This window comes from Stigmatopora argus, chromosome 12 (genome assembly GCF_051989625.1).
Source record: "Stigmatopora argus isolate UIUO_Sarg chromosome 12, RoL_Sarg_1.0, whole genome shotgun sequence".
In the NCBI taxonomy this organism is placed as follows: domain Eukaryota; kingdom Metazoa; phylum Chordata; class Actinopteri; order Syngnathiformes; family Syngnathidae; genus Stigmatopora; species Stigmatopora argus.
The window spans coordinates 958,857-978,320 of NC_135398.1; the positions used below are offsets into that span (position 1 = coordinate 958,857).

The 19,464-nt window shown below is 43.6% G+C and overlaps 1 protein-coding gene across 1 annotated transcript; it reads right to left on the reverse strand.

Moving 5' to 3' along the window:
• Positions 1-159: 159 nt before the first annotated feature.
• On the reverse strand, positions 160-19,438 carry slco5a1b (solute carrier organic anion transporter family member 5A1b). The gene is made up of 23 exons (XM_077615471.1): positions 19,107-19,438; positions 17,825-17,875; positions 17,636-17,749; positions 16,916-17,012; positions 16,776-16,854; positions 16,497-16,683; positions 15,990-16,223; positions 15,780-15,820; positions 14,848-15,200; positions 14,464-14,550; positions 14,291-14,370; positions 13,189-13,253; positions 8,311-8,523; positions 7,984-8,202; positions 5,798-5,945; positions 5,628-5,701; positions 4,635-4,712; positions 4,438-4,557; positions 4,198-4,364; positions 2,073-2,126; positions 1,932-1,996; positions 1,740-1,813; positions 160-926 (listed from the first exon to the last, which is right to left on the reverse strand). The coding sequence occupies exons 1-23, from the start codon at positions 19,192-19,194 to the stop codon at positions 855-857; spliced, it is 2,760 nt and encodes a 919-aa protein (XP_077471597.1). The 5' UTR covers positions 19,195-19,438; the 3' UTR covers positions 160-854.
• Positions 19,439-19,464: the final 26 nt, after the last annotated feature.

Below are 19,464 nucleotides of genomic sequence, written 5' to 3' on the forward strand. Positions count from 1 at the left end.
ATTTCATAAGGATTGGATGTCCAATGGTGTCATGTTTTAATGATTTTTGTTTTCAATTTAAATCTTTTTTTTAAACTAGCAGCTTTTATACTGTTTTATACTTTCATTGGTCTATTTGCATTAAGCTAAAAATTGTCATGTACACACACAAAAGGCACATTTGACATTTACGAAACAACTTTATTGACACCGATAGAACAAAATAGCTTCTTTTGCTTTTCTGTACAATGTGCTAAAGTGGCCCGGTCGTTTTTTAAACACAAATTCTCCAACTCGTTTGCGCTTTAAAATCCACCGTTAGACCTTTCCGTACCTCTCGTTCTTTTCCGCCCGAGTGATGACTGACAGCGCGATGATTGGCCATGCACAAACAAGCACTCAACTAAGTTTTAAGCTAACTTGATGACTAATGGCTAATACGACAAAATATAAACAAGTGACAGTTAATAGCAGCATCCAAAACAGGCTTACCTCAGCTTTCCATGGCAAAAACGGTACAGCTACGATGGGATGTCAAGTCAGAACAGTCCGGAGCACAAGTGATCCTTTCAAAATAAGAGCAATCGAAAAAAAAGGATAGCTAATAAATGCTACATACGGAAACATCTCCATTTATCTTGACTCACAACCTCCGTTTTTACGGCTATCATGCACTGGAATGGGAAACGGCGTCAAAAGGGGCGAAGCACTACAAACTCATCGGCCGCCATCGACGGCGGCGGACGTCCGATCCTGCCGGGCCGGGTCGGACGGGCGTCGCCGTCAAAGGCGCTCGCGCTTGATTCAGCGCAAGATCCGGATGGATGACGGGGAAGAGGGGGAAGATTGGTCGCCGGCCCGGTGGTGACTCCGCCCTACTGAGGAAGCGATTTGAGGATGGCGTTGACTTCTTCGGCCACCGTCGTCAACGCGAACTCGAACTGATCCTGAAGACGACAGGGACGAGGTCAACCAATGGCGTTCCACAATTATTTTGAAAGGCCATATTTTATGGGAGACAAAAAAATGGACCCTCTTGATCGTAAATATTCCTAACATTCCATTTAATGAGTCCGTGTGAGCAATAGAGACTCATTTAGCAATAAATATTCAGCTGTCAGGCTCTTTAACAAAAAATGGCTGTGTTAAGACCTACCATATGCATGCATGTACATCTATATGTATGTATGTGTGCTTATATATATATATATATATATATATATATATATATATATATGTATATATATATATATATATGTATATATATGTATATATATATATGTATATATATGTATGTATATATATATACATATACACACACATACATACATATATATTCACATATATATACATATATATATACACATATATATATATATATATATATATATATATATATACATATATATACATATATATACACATATACATATATATATACATACATGTACATATACATATATATAGATGTATGTATATATATATATATTTCAGCAACACGCTTATTTATTTATATATTTATTCATTTATTTATTAACTTACTTATGACCTATCTATTCATGTCTAATATGTATTTTTCTGTGTCTGTATTCACACCCTCTTGCTACTGTGACCACGAAATTTCCCGAATACGGGATGAATAAAGTTATCCAATCCAATTCACTTGTTTATAAAAATTATTCTTAACTTTTTCTTTAAAAAAAGCTAAAAACCACATATATTTTGATTCATTTTTTAATGTACATAAGGGATTCATTCACCTTGGTGTTGACCATCCCGGGACGTTGGTCTCGCAGGTGCTCCAAAGTGGCCGCGATGTCGATCTCCTTAGCCCCTTCAAAATAAAAGACAATAGTGGAAGATGTTACAGTAATCCCTCGAATATCGTGGGTAATATAGACCAGACATGGCTGCGATAATCGAAAAATGGGAGGAAGGCCTTTGACGCTCACCTTTGGCCATCTTGTTGAGGACCATGTCGACCAGGACGTACGTCCCGCTGCGGCCGGCGCCGTCGCTGCGCAACACAAAACCGTGATTTCATGAATTTGGACGTCTATAGCCATCACTGCAGACTTGGTGGTACTACTCACCTGCAGTGAACAATGATGGGACAGGCGCGTCCGCGGTAGCACTTGTTGACCTTCCTGCAAAAACAAAAAACATAAGAAGGCGCGCCCTAACTTTAATATTAAATAATGCACGTGTCAAAGTGGCGGCCCGGGGGCCAAATCGGGCCCGCCGCATCATTTTGTGTGGCCCAGGAAAGTCAATCATGAGTGCCGACTTTCTGTTTTAGGATCAAATTAAAATGAAGAGTATAGATGTACATTACATTTCCTGATTTCCCCCTTTTGAATCAATAATTGTAATTTTTTCATCATTTTTTTCAGTTTTTTTAGTTTAAAAATCATTTTGTAAAATCTAAATATATATATATAAAAAAAGCTCATAAACATGGTTTTAGATCTATAAAAAAAACTGAATATTCAGGGCTTTTAATCCAGTTCTTTTAATCCATTTATTAAAAAAATCTAAATATTATATCTAAAATGGTCCGGCCCACGTGAAATTAAGTGACGTTAAAGCGGCCCGCGAACCAACCCGAGTCTGACACTCTTGAAATAATGGATCAGTTTTTACGAAAAAATGAACTAATGCCTTAATACCTGAATTTACATTGAATGAATAGGAGAAATTGAAAAATGCCTAATGATATAAAAATAGGGAGGAAAAAAATCTAAATTTGAAAAAAAAATTCTAAAAGAAATAATCTTTGTTATTCCTGAATTGATCTTTGTTTTAAATAGGAAAAGAGCGCCCGCTTTCGAGAAAATGCCTGCGTAAAAGTGGCGCGCGTTTGCAGGCGGGTGGGGGTCCCAGGGGGGGTTGCGTCTCTCGCCCCCGCGCGCTTCCGGCCGGCGCTCGCCGCAGTCAAAAGTCACGTTGCCATGGAAACAGCCGGCAGGCTAAACGCGGGACCGCGACTCGGCGGCGGGCGTGCCGAATCGACGCGTCAGAGGCGGAAGGGAGCGGCCGAGCGCCACGTCCGATTCCGCGTGCCGTTGACAGAGAGCGTGAAGGGGGCGGGGTCACGTGTGGGTGTGGCCAAGCACGAGGATGGCGGAAAAATGATGGCGCATGCTCGTCTTAGCTCGGCGGGGAGAATTAAGTTGGTAAAGTCGCGGGGGTGACTATGGAGGCGGGGTTAGTTTCCGGGCTGGAGGAAGGTTAGGTGTCGGTGAGGTCGGGGTGGGGGGGTCCGTACGGCCCCCTCAGTTGTATAATGGCAGTCTCCAATGATCACTTTTGTGACTATGCAACTGGGCTCATATTACTAGCTGCAACATCACAAAAATGACACTGGCAACCGCTAGTTAGCCGCTAACAAGGAGGGTGGGGGCATGATTTGGACGGGAAGGGGAGTCGCTCGCGGTAACCGTGACAACCATTTTGCTTTCGGCATGGCCTCGTGTAATCGCGAGAGTGGTCGTTGTGTTCGTATTCGGAGGAAAAAAGTCAATTGTTTTGACGTTGGGCGGATTTTGTTCGGCTTCAGTTTTTGGACACGTGAAGCACAAAAGAGTATTTGGCGAGGGGCATAGCGTTAGCAACAAAATGTGGCGTTACAAGTTCCGCGGTGCAATGTTCCCTCAAATTTTTTGTTTGTCTGGGCAGAAAGACAACCTCCCTGAGCACACTGAGTACCGGTGTGAGCAACATCATCATTGCTCGCTATGGGCACACACCACCAGTATCACATGTCTACTACATATAAATGATTTAGTAATAATAGAACGTAATGATTAATATCTATGAATGGGCGGCCCAGCGAATGAGTGGTTCGCGCGTCGGCCTCACAGCTAAAATAAATAAATTAATTAAATAAATAAAAATAATAATAAAAAAGGGATTTTATTTCGTGCGCTCCATATGATTTGCTGTGCGCAGAGAAGGCGAGAGTAGTGCGCAATTGCACATGCGCGCATCTTAGAGAGAACATTGGCGCGGTGTGACCACACCAGCAAAAAGTCTCAAAAATACTGTCAAAGTCGGCCATTTTGGCTCTAAGAAGGATCCGTAAGCTTGGAAAATCCAGCCTTCTAAAGCAGTTTCAATTGGTTCATTCGTTAACCCCAATACGAGAAGGTGGCCATTTTGGTTGGAACACGCAAATTCTCAACTTTCCGGCCTTTCCGTGGGTGCGCGGTTCCCTACCTGCGAAAGTCCAGGAGAGTGCGACTGGTCTCGGGGACGTTCTGGTTGAGCCACGTCAGGAAGTGGAACTGCGTGACGGTGCGGGTTTCGTTGGTCTGCATGTTCTTCAGGTAGAAGCTCCGCACCAGGAAGTCGTCGCACCAGACGTGCTCCGACACCAGATTGACCTGCGACGCCGCCAAAAAGTCTCACTGGACCGACCGCTCGCCATTTTGACGCTCCCCCGTGACCTCTACGCACCTCGTAAACGTGGTAGAGATTGGAGCCCTCGTCGGGCCAGTAGTGGTAGCACTGTTTGACGCCGTTCTCCACCAACGGCGTTAGCATGACGATCACCACGCAGCCGTTCTCCCAAACCATCTGGAAAAAAAATGAACGTCGTCAAGGGGGCGCCGTCCCTCCCGTCTTTCGGGGTCCCCGTCGGAGCGAGGCTTCACCTGCCAGAAGTCAGCCACGGTGGACGGCAGCGGTCCTTGCGTGACGATGTAGGCGGGGTTTCGAGGGTCGTGGTCCATCTGCAAATGGCGGCCGGCGGTCCAGGTGAGTAATATTGCAATGTGTAGCATCGTAGTCAATTTGCTAGCTAGAAACACTCGTGATAGTTGTCTGGGGTAATCATCATGTACCGTATTTTGCGCACAACTATAGTATATTCCATTTTCTCAAAAGTTCAGTGTGCCTTATAACCCAATCTGCCTTAAAAATGGATTAATATTGGTTCATCTTTGGGTGAAATTCCCTTTAGCACAGCTTCATGTAGCACAGGGGCCGGAAACAATTCCTATTTTTAAATGTTATTCTTTCAGAGCCATACTCTGAATTTAAAAGTCCAAATACATGAAAATGTGTGCTTTTTTTGTCATTTCGACACTTAACATACAACAACTCTCAGAAATATTTAGCGGCGCAGGGCACATTTTCATATGCTTTATTTATTTTAAGACATTAATAAATGATTCCCTTTGAAATGATTTTCTCTCATTTTGTGTGTTCATTTTTCATAGAAAATTGGGACACTTTGACCAATTTAAAGGGTTTAGTTGGTAGTTGCGTGAGGCCTGTGGAATGAATTTGAGAATTTACATATAAAGTACAACTCTACTTACGAAATTTTCAAGCTATGAAAAAAGTCTTGGAAACAATTAATTCCGTAAGTAGAGGTACGACTGTATATAAATATACAGTATTTTCACGACTATAAGGCGCACCGCATTATAAGGCGCACCCTCAATGAATGACACATTTTAATTTTTTTCCATATATAAAGCACACTGGATTATAAGGCGCCCTGTCTATTTTGGAGAAAAGTCGTGAAAATACGGTATGTATACATATATAATTAAAATAATAATAATAGCAGAAAAAAATGTGAATTAGTGAATTTGCGATAATTGAGGGATTACTGCATAGAGTTTATAGACTGTACTTACAATAGGGCTGGCATTGATGTAGTCCGAGTTGCCTTGACTGTTTTCCAGTCGCAATGTGATGCGGGAATGATCGTCTGCAAGGAAAATTGTGGAATCGGCTTAAATGGTCGCCGTAATAGACGTCAAATCTCAATGGGTTAAATAATGGATTTTTGTTGTTGTTGTCTTACAGGCCACCACGGCGGGCGATCGGTTCTTCTTGGCGTTGCCGTCCTTCAGGCCCGCCGTGCACGCGTTGGGCTCGGCCTGGTACGCGCACAAGGCCTCCCACTCCTTCTCCAGGCGGTTCTTGTTCTTCAGGTGGTCTTCCATGTACGACTGCCAGGAAAGACAATTCATTCATTTGCACACGGGTCGTCTCTATTTTTTTTTTTACAATTCAACACGTTCATTATGACATCAAGTCAAATAGGATGACAAAATGCTGGGTAGCATTTTTATTATTATTTTGATCCTGAAGGGAAACAGATGTGGTGTCTACAAGGTCAAAGGTCACGGAGGTCTAAGCTCTTTATTTTGGAGCGTCTACGGTTAAAGGCGGCCCTCGGTTTCCTTCCCGATGACCACACGACCGCCCCCCCCTCCCTATTGGGACAACGTGACACACCTCGCGGCATCCACCAGCGTCCCGTCAAGCCACGCCCGCCCACAGCCGCTCTAATGCCAGAGTAATAGGGTTTTGCGGCGGCCTAAAGGGATTACCGCAATCCAATCAGGAGGTGCTGAGATCACCATGTGTCGCGTAAACACTCAATAAAACCCCTTGTGGGGGAGGGGGGAGTAGGCAATGGGGGGGCGGGGTCTTCGAGCTAATAACACAAACCATCAAAGCATCTGGAAGGAAACCCGACGAGAGCTGATCCCCATGTAGATATAGCTATTTTTGCATTGTACAGACAAGTAAATGTACATCCACTTGTCTATAATCCTTATAAAGCTTGATTTATGGGTGTGTGAGTGTGTATGTTAAGATTCTCTCGCAACGTTTGTCCAAACCGTGCAATGTAGAGAGTTGAATTTTTTTTATGGTGGCCAGAAACGGCTGTCGGGTCCTAATAGATACATTTCTTAACCTTCTCTAAGTGTGTAAACCCAATCTTTTATTTGATAAACACCCATTTTTCAAAAGAGAATTTTTTGAATAGCGCAAGAATTGTCTTTTGGTTCCAAACAAGCAGTAAATAAAGCTTGTAGTAAGTAAAGTACACACAATGACACATATGTGGTTGTGGTAAAATGACACCCAAGTCCATTTTTTTATCCAAATGTTTTGGGGCGTGTATGAGCGCTAATGGTGGCCTTTGATTTTGCGAGGCGGCGCCCACTTTGATTTATGGAGGACTTCCACTGCTTTTTCATCTCGAGCAGTTTATTTTATTTTAATGTGGTATGACCGGCTCTCATGTGACCCCCGCCGACCCGCCCTGTCCCTCCGTCCCTTGGCCAACGCCCCCCCCCCCCACATCCTCTCCGCCTGTGTTTTAAGAGGATTAGCGGACTCTCTCCATAAAGCACATTATCTTGTCCTTTGTTGCCGCCCAGGCGAGTCTTAGAGATTATAGTCGGCGGGCACAGATTAGCCCCCTGGTCTTTTCACATTTTTTTGTTTGCGCTTGGCCAGCTGCGGCGCCATCTTGCGCGGGTCAAGCGTGCCCGGGCGGGTGAGCGGTCGCCACTTGCATTTGCGACGGGTTAGCAGATACATTTGGTCAAGTTAAGGTACTTTTGCATTTTTGGGGGAGGCGAAATAACTAAATAATGTTTACTGTCAGATGGAAATGACAGCTATCTCCGCGCAAATTCTTTTATTTTGAAATTTGGAATACAGTTTGGAATTGGGATGAGATGAACTGTTGGAATACTTCAAACTGGTCAAAAAATGTTTTTAAGAGTGTATGGAAATTGCCTAGAAAAATGAATGTAAGATGTTTATTTTGGAATTTCAAGACATTTTGGATTTGGTAAAAAAAATGGAAATTGAAATGTCATGCTTTTATTTTGAAAATTTGAAGAAATAGTAGTGGAATGACATAGGGTTTAAATTTGGATGACTAACTGCTCTTTTTATTATTAATACATTTGCTGAAAGTTAAAACGCAATACTTTGATATTAGAAAAGTGTCATTGGAATGAGACAAAGGGTTTAAAGTTGCATAATTGCTCAATAAATGTTCCAAAAAAGTATATCAATGAATAAAAAAACAATCAAAGTACACCTGCTTCACAGGGCGAACTAGTCAAATATATAAATCAATAAAAAAATAGAGTTATAATGCTGGCTGTTTATGACAAAACTATGAAGGCAACTGGCCCCGCCCCTTCACCCCCCCAAAAAGTAGAAAAGCCACTAACTTACCAAGATCATGTGGCCGGTGGAGATGTCCATGCTGGGCTGAGCGGGCTCCTCGCTCCAGGACGACAGGCTTCCGCGGGTTGACGGGCTGACGGCCGAAGCCCCGCCCCCGCCGCCACCGCCGCCGTCGCTGAATTGCGACGACACGCTGTTGATGCGGGACGAGCCGGGCTCCGGACGCTCCGCGGGGGGTTTGCCCGACATTCGCTGACGGCAGAGCTCCTGTGCGGACCGGTTAGCTTAGCGTTAGCCACGGACGGCACAGCGGTCACTTTGATATATTTCACTCTTCCAACAACAACCGTAGCTGTCCAATCAGCTGGCGCTCACCTGGTAGGCGGCGGTGGCGTCCTGTCCGGCGTCCGCTCCCAGGTTGCTGAGCTTTTCCTTGAGTTTGTGGTGCGAGCGGTGTCGGAGGCAGTAGACCACGCTGGACGCCAGCAACACGCCGGCCATGCACGAGACGGACGCCACGGTCAGGGCCAGGAACTTGGTGGACTCGGCCTGGCTGTATTTGCCCGGGATGGCCAAGATCTCCTTGCCCTGGAAAGACAGGGAGACGGGAGAGAAAACCAAAAGGTCAAGACGGAGCGCCACACCAACGGATAGGACGCCGACTCTCGCCCTTTGAATGGATGGGGCGGCTAGGGCGGCCAATGAGTTCCAAAAATCGACCCAACGACTTCCTCGCTAGTAGACGTCCAATCCAATTGAAGCGGGAGGGTGGCACAGTACAAACATTTGTCCACTTGCCGCCAATCTTCCCACTTCAAATAGATTGGACGTTCAGCGCTGCCAATGTCTGACCAAGTCGTGATAACAATTATTTGAAATATTTTTAAATAATATTATTATTGTTATGTTCAATGGTATTACAATTTCATGTCATTTAGACCATTTTTTTAAATTTATTTATTGTTTTATTTTTTTTAATTTTTTTAAATTTTTTTTTTTTTTTATTTTTTTATAAATCGGCCGATATCAAAACATCGCCAGCTAAAAAAAACGACAAATAATATGAACGAGTTTGAGCGCCATTGACAGCGATGGGCGTCCAATCTATTCTGTCAAAATGAATTGGAGGTCCATCGCCTCCTATTCACTGTAGATGAAAAGAATTTTGGGGGTGAGGGGGGCAAAGCGCTCAATGCACGGGAAGCCCGGCAGCTGTTAAGCTGGCTGTCAATCAGACGTGCGTGTCAATCATTCCGCGGAGACTCTTTAAGAAAAAAAATGGCAGAACAATTCTTCCACGTTGGATTGGGAGCGCCATCTGGATGCTGAGAAACGTCCCCCCCTCAAAAAAACTAGCTTCCCTTGCCTTCTCTTCTCCGCCAAAATAAAACGCATTTGTTCTCCGAATGAAACGAGGAGCGCGCGAAGGATGGGTAAAATAAAAGGAAAAAGACGAGTGGCCCCCATCCTCCATTGTCCATCTGCTGGCACCAGTTTCCTGGTTGACTCATTGGCTGCCATTGACAGCGACAGACGTCCAATCCATTTGAAATAGAAGGGTTGGCAGATGCTTCAAATGGATTGGACATCTATCTACCAATGATAAACACATTTAGGGTGTTGTCATTTGGTTCAAATGTCACATGGTTGCGCATCTTGTCTTTTATTTTGACACTTTTAGCCAAAATAGATGAAGAGTTTGAAATTAGAAGAGTTCAATTGGTCCAAAAATTAAAAAACAAAAAATTGAACAAAATTCCCCCATTCATGCTTTTATTTTGAAACTTTTAACTACATTTAGAATTGGAGTGGCCAAAACTGTTAAAGGTTCAATTGGTCAAAATAGGTATTCATTTGAAGCACATTTAAATTGTACGCTTTTATTTTGAAACTTTAAACATCATTTGGAATAAGAATGATCTGAAGGCTTGAACGTTGCAACGGAGAATTTATCACCAAGAAAATTGGAAAATTGAACACCTAAATCCTAAAAAATGAAGAAAAAAAATGTCATAAAGCTTTAAAAAAATAAAGCTTTATGACATTTTTTTATGACGTTACTTGTTAAAGTGTCAACTTTTGTCGGACGCAAGTGTTTTTGAATGAGAACGCCACGCTGATGGAATTGTCCCGTTTCAAATGTGACGTCATATTTCAACCGCGCTTTGGCCTAAAACGACGGCATAAAAATGCTCCCAGAAAAATGATGATTTCCACTTTCCCAATCAACTTTTTTGGTACGCCTGCACGTCGCGCCGAGATGGAACGGCTATTTACCAAGACGCGGCCACGAAGCGACGAAGAGGGCGACGGAAAGCACCCACCTCACGGTCCTCATCCTCGTTTTCCGGCGCGTTCCGGCAAAAAAAGTCATTTTTCCAGGGATGGCGAGGCGTGGAGGACGAAGCGCAAGCGAGCCAGCCAGCCAGCCAGCGAGTCTTTCTTGGCCAGCGGAGTGCACACACACACACATCCCCCTTTTATGGGTAGCCCCGCCCTCGGCCCGCTGGTCGCCCGCCCGTCTCCCGCACATGTCGTCGGTCTCCCCTCCCCGGTCGCCATGGCGACGACTCCACATGTTGTCGACAGGAGGGCGATGACAAAGACGAGCGCGTTCCGTGCAAAATGATTGTCAACGGTGCGGGAATAAAAAATTATAAATTTGAAAATGTCCTGACACGTTTGAACGCAAGATTCTGTTTCTTCACTTCCTTAATGTGTTTTGACGAAGGGCGGGAATTTACGCATTTTATGACGATAAATTCATAACTAGAAGGAAAAAGACGTTAAGCACAATAACCATAAAAAATATATATTTAGCATTGTTCTAAGGAATTCGGAATCTTTTTCACGTTTTTTTTTTATTTGGAGGGCCACAGTTAACCCTATTAAATCAATAATTGATAGCAATTTTAAATTCTTGAATGGTACCTGGGAACAAAATCTGATCATTCTAAAAATGATATTTTTCTGCCACTGACAGTAACAAACGTCCAATCTATGTCCAATTAACTCATTTAAATTCACAGCAAAAGTTTCTGAGGTGAGTGTTTGTACGTACAATTTGAGTATAACCGCTAATGGCAGCCAAATAAGTTAATAATAAGCCTATAAAATATACAGTAATCCCTCGAATATCACGGTTAATGTGGACCAGATAATCGAAAAATTGCAAAGTAGGGTCAGACCTATTGTAATTTTTTTTTCTTTAGTGCTGAGTCATAGTCGCAAAAGTGGCTTCTGGATTTTCACATTTTTATGAACTTTTAAAAAAGAAATTATTTTTTTTAAAATAATAAATAGTGGGGAAAAAATTGAAAAGTAGTGAATTCACCATAAGTGATAATCGAGGGATGACTGTATTAGGTATTAGCGAGATGAATATATCGTGGTCAATGGCGGAGTTCACCGAGTTTCTCCAAAATGAAATATTGGGGATGATGAATATGCAAATGAACGAGTTGGAAGCAAAAGAAAATGGCGCGTCTCCCGACGTAGACGGACGAGCGTCAACGGCGCCCGGAGCAGATGACGACGACGACGAGCTCTTTCTTGGAGTGTTTGCGTCTCCGACTCTTGCCTTTATCTTTCTATTCAAGTGAGCTGAGCCCCTCCTCCCTCCCCTCCCCTCACCTCAAAGCCAAAGACAGCACCCCCGCACCTCCCTTTGTGCCCGCCCGCCCCCTTTGCGACAGCTGGAGGTGTCAGGCAGCCACTCGAGGCGCGAGATGTCGCTAATTCTCCCCTCGACCCCCACGCCGCCTCCCCCGAGCCCCACGCGGCGTCCATTTTTCACTTTGCTCAAAGTAATACGTTGACGCTAGCACGGCGGTCCACCAACTTGTCATTCCGTTAACTCATACGCTACCAAACAACCCGCCGCCAGACATCCCCTTTAACAAATGGCCGATCTTTGGCGCGAGGCGAACGCCGAACTTACAAAAAAGGGTTACAAAACTTTAAAAAACTTTAAAAAACCACTTTCTTTGTATTTTTTGTAGTGATGAGGAATAGCCCATAAGTTGAAACGATTGCCTTTTAAGGGTTAATGTTAAGAATAAAAAACGTTCATTGGCTCCTTCTGTCAAAATGGACGCCAATGGCAGTCAATAAATTATTACTTTAATATAGAATTTAAAAATCTTTTTTTTTGGAAACATTGCCGAATCCACCTAAAAAAAAAGTGACCTTTGCAAAGAAATGGCAAAGTTTGAAATTCATAATAAACCCAGGCGACCTATGAAAAGCTCTACAAAGCGATTGGACGTCTATCGTCGTCGATGGCGACGAAATGCCATCATTTGGAATGGCAGGGAAGGGGTTAAAAGAGTGAACTTGGATGGGGCGGGGGCAGCAGCGGGTCGGTCGCCATGGCGATGACGCTAGTCAGGACCGCTGGGGTGCAGCTAATCATGAATAATTATGCGGCCTTTTTACTTTCTTTTTTTTCCCTTTTTTTTTTACTCGCACCCTGCCTCCCGCCATGAAAATTGAGAGCTTAACGCCAATTGGCTGGAAAATAAAAACGCATTTTGATTGACAGACAGAATTAGGAGCTAGCAGGATGATAAAATGAAAGAAGATTGCGCAATCACAGTCTAAATCAGGGGCGGAGTCACAATAATAGGCTTTTATATGCTACTATTTGAGGGCCATTAACGTTTGTAGACGTCCGATCCATTTCGAACCTCCGCTCATTCATTGGCCTCTCCCGGATTGGACCTCTATGGACGAAATAACACTAAAGATGTAGCAAAAGGCGCTTTAAAAAGAGTTGATTTTTATGGCAGATCCGCTTCCGCTATCGGTCAATGAGTTTTAAAAAAAAAAGCGAGATAAAACTTACCATCGCTATTGCCATCTCAACCCAATTATCTCTTTTTTTTCCCCGTCGTTTTTTTTGGCCCGGAGCGAAAAATAATGTTCCTAAAAATAAAATCAAGCAATCTTTTTTGCAACGTTGGCGGTCGGATAAACGCAGCTGAGGTCGGAGCACCTGCGGCCAATTGCGGGTTTCAAGGACGCGTTTTAGTGCGCGCGGGGGTGCCGTCCTCCCTGGTCTCTTCCCGGCGAATTCCTCGGAGTATCGACGCGTTGCAAAAATACATGGCTTCGCTTAGTTTTTGGAACCCCGTTTGATGGCGACGCAGGTCGAGTTTGAAACGGCGAGAGTCGGCGGGAACGTCACGGGAATATCGGTTTTGCAAATGGTAATCACGCTCCGTATCGATATGAAGAGAAAAAACAACTTACGTCGGCGACTCCGGCCTCCAAAATGCTGAGTTCGGCTTCCTTCTCCAGCGTCGTTTTTTCCGCCTCTGCAACGGGAACAATACCCGCAAAAAATGAGGATATTTTATCTTCAAGGGACTAAAGATGGAAATGAGCTTTCAGCTATAATTTAATACATTTCCATATCATCAATATGTATTGTCCCTTTATTAAATAAATCAAACTCAAATATTTTCATCATCATTAGCCAGCTAGCTAAGGTCCTTATTGAAGTGCCGGCTATCGCGACCTCTGACCTCCGCCCCCTTTGCGAGTGCCCGTTCTCACGGCCGCGACGCCCCGTTGCACTTGGACCCCCGGCCTCCCCCTTGCGTAATAAACAAAAGGTCAGCGACCCCGGTGGCTTTGTGCCGAGATGACGGCGGCGCGCGACGACTCCCGTCTTAACGCAGGCTGGCTGTGAACTTTGACCCCAGGGGTTGCAAGACACTCACTCACTTTTATTTTTAATGTGTGTACAGTAATCCCTCGATTATTGCGGTTAATGTAGAGCAGACATGGCCGTGATAAACGAAAAAAAACGCAAAGTAGGGTCACCCCTATTTAAAAATAAAATTAATTTTTAAAAAATGTATATATATATATATATATATATATATATATATATAAATAATAATAAAAAATAATAATAATAATAATAAAATAAAATAAATAGATTTAAAAAATATATATTTTAAATGTATTTTTTTTATTTTATTTTATTATTATTTTTTTTTATTATTATTATTTTTACTTGGGTGCTGAGTTCTAGTAGCAAGCGTAGGAAAGGGGAGTGGCTTTTGCGTGTGAGTTTCAGCGTGGATTTTCCCATTTTTATGAACTTATAAAAAAAAATTCCCCCAGGGAAAAAAACGCGATGTAGTGAAACCGCGATAATTGAGGGATTACTATCCCTTAGTTGGACCTGGAATACGAAAAATAATGCCATTTTGGCTCCACATTTTCTGCATAACTAGGACGAAAGTTGGACATTTGGAATATAGCCTCCATCTTGGATCCAGTTTAGTGACACTAATTCTTTTACTTTGGACTCAAGCAAAATAAAAACAAAAGAAGTACTTACCAGCCACTCGAGCCACATCCGCCGTGGTGACGTTTTGCCGGTTGGGGCTGACCTTGAAGGTGACGGCCGGGCCCACCACCCTGAAACAAAAAAAAGGGTGCAATGACTCCAATTGTTCAACGTTACCATATTCCATATTTTTTTCCACGAAGGAAACAATGGAACGAACGTACGACAACTCGGCGATGTCGGTGATCCGGATTCGCGCCAAGCCGGCCAAAACCTCCATCAAGTGCAGACCTTGGTCCGTCGGAAGAACGCTGAGGACAACAAGAGGGCGGGCCATCTTAGGGGGCGTGGCCAATACGGCAGCACGTCTTTTATGACCCAAATATTCAGGTTGGGAAAAGCAAGCCTTTGTTCCAAGATACGAAAACAATCCAAACATCCCCAAAACGGAAATACGCTTCTGGTCTTTTATTTTGAAATTGCCCCAATAGAATTGCTTTCCAAAAATGCCCTTAATTATGATGTTTTAAGGACAGATTTGCCAATTTTAACAATGACTATTTTAATGTTTGTATGATTTTTGTCTTTGGGCGGCGACTGGTACTCACTCGGTGTCGGTGATGACGTATCCGAAGACGTCGTCGTCGGCCGCCGCCGCCGCCTTCCCGCCGGCCTTGACGTCCAGCTGCAGTTCCTCGGGCGCCTTCCGACCCGCGTGCTGGTATTTGGCCACGACGGCGGGGGGCCGAGGGGGCGCTGGGGGTCCCGTCTCCCTCAGCCAGGCCGCCACCGCCGAGACCTCCTCCAACGACTGCGCCGCGTCCTTCTTCTGCAGCGACACGTTCTCCGGGTCTTGGCGTCCGTCATGGGGGGGCGGCGCCGGCGGTGGCGTGGAGGAGGAGCCTGAGGCTTTTTGGTCCAGGTAACTCAGCAGTTTGCCAAATACGTTTTCATCGCCAGCCTAAAGTAGCGGTAAAAATCTTGGTGTTAGTATTTATTTATTATTTATTATCATTATTTTATAACATTCATTTTTTTTAAATGGAGAAAAATAAAATGCATATGGTTTTTGGTTAGTTTTTTTTAAGATTAAGACAACATTCTCATAAAATATATATTTTTTATATTTTTGTTTGTACTGAAATAAATGTTATATTTTTTTTTTGCTTTTGACGTATTCATGTATTATATTTGTTCATATTTTCGGTGCTTTTTTAATAAATTAAAAGAAAATTCAAATAAAATCAAAATAGGAAAGGGCTTACTAATAATGGTTGTTTCCCTTTTTCTAATTACAAAAAGAAAGTCTATATTTATACTTTCTTTATTACTTACTTGGTTAGTTATTTTAAGATTAAGAGAGCATATATATTTTTTAAATATTTTTGTTTAATTGATTTTGTTTGCTATTTTTAATTAAAAAAATGAAAAGGAAAATAGAAAAGGTTATTTTCTTTTTATAATTGAAACAAAACACACCTGTATTTGCATATTTTCTATAAGTTGGGACATGATCATTGAAGAATATCAGACGGCGTACCTTTTCCTTCACTTTGTCATCGTTGGTCAGTGACTGGACGCCTGTTGGCAGAAAAAACGGAATGGATTCGAGGCCTCCTAAAGATAAACTGAGCTTTGAAAACAACATGGCTTCAGGTCGGCCATGTTGGTAGGGGCAACCTTCCCGTCAGTTCAAACCAAGCGACAATGATCTGAATTTTTAAGTATCACACTTTTATTACAGCGTCACCTGCAGGCGGATGAGGAGAGCTGGTCTCCGTGTCCCCGTCCCCATCCTCCTTCCTTCCTCCTTCTTCTTCCCCGCCTTCCGAGTCCCGGGCTCGGACCCCGTGCCCGTTTTTATCCACCACTTGCAGGGCGTCCACGATGAAATCGGACAGCTGGTCCACGTCGTGAGGCGTCAGGCGCTCCACGTCCAGGTGCTGCCGGCCCATGTTCCTCAGCACCTTCTGGATGAACTTTTCTGATTGGGCAGAAACAGAGACAGGAAATGTTTTAAGGCTTTGTTGTCAAATAGCTGGCCGCGCTTCCACTCCCGTCCACTGCGTGGCAGCACGCGGCATTCGCGCCATCTTGCAATGTGCTGAAATAACCCTTTTATATGATCCGAATGCTATTCAAATGAGGTGGCCTCACACTTCAGGGGTCGAGGGTTGGATCCCAGGTGGGTCCTCAATGTGTGGAGTTTGCATGGTTTTTTTCTGGGTACAACGCTTTACATTTAACATGCATTTACCGTCCACCGACGTAAGAGGGTCCTTGGCGGGAGGTCCCGGGGCGTCGGGTCTGGACCGGGAGCTCCCGGGGGCCGAGACCGGTCTAAGCGCGAGTCTCAGGTAGCCCAGCAGGACCCGCAATTCGTCGGCCGACGGCTTCCGCTGGACTTTGAAGGACGGAGACGTCTCGGGGACGGAGGGGCCGGGCTGGATGGAATTTAGAAGAACAATTTGACAAACAAAACGCAAAAATACAGTTTAAAGTTCTAACGGGATTGGAAATATTCAGCCCCGCCCACCTTCGGGAGGAGTCCGACGCGCCGCAGATAGGCCTGCAGGTTCCTGCTGAGCTCCGCCTCCACCGGGGCTGCCCCTGGCCTGTCACCACGCGCCGTTGATGGACCGTGCACATTCTCATCTCTCATGTTGTATTTCTTACCGGGCGTTTGAGGGCGAGCGCTGCTGAGGAATCCTTCTGACTTTGGAAAGTTCTTTGGCCAGGATGTGCTGGCTGGTGTCGTCCTCCCACGTCAAACCTGCGCACACACCTCCAAATTTTATCATGGCGGAGAACAGGAAGTGCCACTTAATCCAACATGCCAAGTTTTGGTCATGTTTTCCTCGTGTGGAAGAAACTGAGCTTTATGTTATTTTATTTAGTGATTGTTATGTTTTTATTTATTTATTATCACTGAACAAATAATGTGATTATTTTTATTATCATTATTACCATTTTTTTTACAGTTACGGTAGATAAAGTAGGCAAAATGGACATTTTTAGTAGCAATATTAATATTATTCAAATGTTTAATTTTTTTATACATATACGTTCATATAACATTTTATTATGTGGTACTATAAATGTGTTTGCATGATCAAACAATACAAAGTGCAGCTAACACGTACGTCCACTAGAGGGTGCCATCGTCTATCCTCACAATACAGAATGCAAATGGCTTGAGAGAATTATTTATATAATGAATGAACGAATTTCCTGTCAGCCTTTCCATTTCAAATGGATTGGACGTCCACTAGCCATAAACTCGTTTAAAGAGCTTCAATTTAATTTTCAACAGGTAAATGATTGGACGCCCATCATTTCCAATCGCATTGAAAGAGACAAAAAATACATTTCCACTTTGCGTGCGTGTGGGTTTACCCGCGGCGGCCATCTTGTCCAGCAGCAGTCTAAAGTGTTGGACGACGGGCAGGGTGACGTCGTACGAGTAAGCGTCCTGGACGGGAGCGGAGCGGCACCTTCCGAACATCCCATCTAAAAAAGGGATAAAAGTAATGAGACGACGCATTGCACTCGGAATTGGACTCGATCGGAAGGACGGCATCTTACCGTTGACGCACAACTCCAACGGCGTGCACAGTTCGGCCTCAAACAGACAACCTGAAATAACCACGGGTTGAAAAAAAATGTGAAATTAATTCCGATTAATCGCATTCTGGATGGATCAGAATTAGAAATTAGCACACTTATTTTAAATATGTAAAGCTCATTGGCTGGCACTAATGGCGAAAGACTCCAGATACATTTGAAGTTGGAGGGTCGACAGAAATAAAGATAAAATGAAATTAAATGAGATAAAATGGAGTTAAAATAATTGACTGTGAGATGAAGTATGAGTCAGCGCATTCGGTTTAAAAATGAATTCAAAAGTAGTACAGTCACATTAATGTTCATCTATGCTAACTCACAAAATGAAAGTAAACGCGCCACAAAATTAACTGTGCTAATTAATATTAAGACTGACTTACGGCACACAGCCTCCATTTTTTTACTAGAGATAATGACTTAATAAGCAGTTAAACTATTTAACTAGGATAAATTACGATTAATCACGTTCTGTGTAATCATGACTTCATAAGTAGCATTTAGCACACCCTTATTATAAATGTAGTGACATATTAATAGAGCCAAATTGAACGCATTAAATGGTATTGAAATAGGATATTGTCATTTATTTTGGACTTAATTTATATGTATATGAGGACAATTAGATTTATGTTTGAGTGGGGCATGTGATTGTGTCTTGCTAGCTTCGAGACTGTTCTGACAAATTGCATTATTAGGTTTTATTCCATTAGTTAAACATTTGTATCTAGAAATGTATAGATTAATTCATTCATGTTCCTATTTTTCTATTGATTTTAAGTCTACAACGTGTATCGAATCCAAATGTTTGTGTGGAAACTTGCTAGCTTAAGTGCTAAATGTACTTACGTTGTCGTACATTGCTGAAATACACACATTTGAGGAGTAAATGTGTATTTTTGGACTTATTAACATGTGAAATATGATGATACGTGTATTTTCGGACTTATTAACATGTGAAATATGATTATAGTTAAAAAATAAAACAAGGTGTGTGACGCACGACGGCCTTTTTCAGTGTTTACTGTAATGAGGACTAATTAAAGACTCGTTGGTTGCAATGGAAGCTCTCGCTACCGTGCTCTTTTAATAATCATCGTTTGTGTGTTCGTTTTGCACTAGGACGTTCATTTTTCTTCTTTTTCTACGTTGATAAATTGATTGGACGTGTGCGAATGCTAAAATGGAACCCGTCAGAACCACACTAAGTGGCTCCGAACGAGCCGAACGAGCCGAACCGACTCACCGAAGCGCCTGTCGGCCGAGGCGGGGGAGGAGGAGGTCCGCAGGAGGAGGAAAAGGAGCAGGTGGAGGAAGGAGGAAAGCGGCAACATGTCTATCCCGCCTCGGAGTCTAGTCGGCGCGTGAAAAGGCCATGTTCACCGCCTGAAGGCTACGTTTGGTCGGCGCCTACGCGGCTTGTGGAGTCGGTGGGGCGGATGGATGGATGGATGGATGGATTGAGGGAGGCAGGCAGGCGGGCGTGGGGGCGGAAGGGCTCCTCGCTCGGTGGGGCGTTTTATTCCTCTTCTTCCTCCCGTTTGGACCTCGCCGGAAAGCGCCCGTGTCTCCACGCGCACCACATCCGGAGCTAGCTGTCAAAA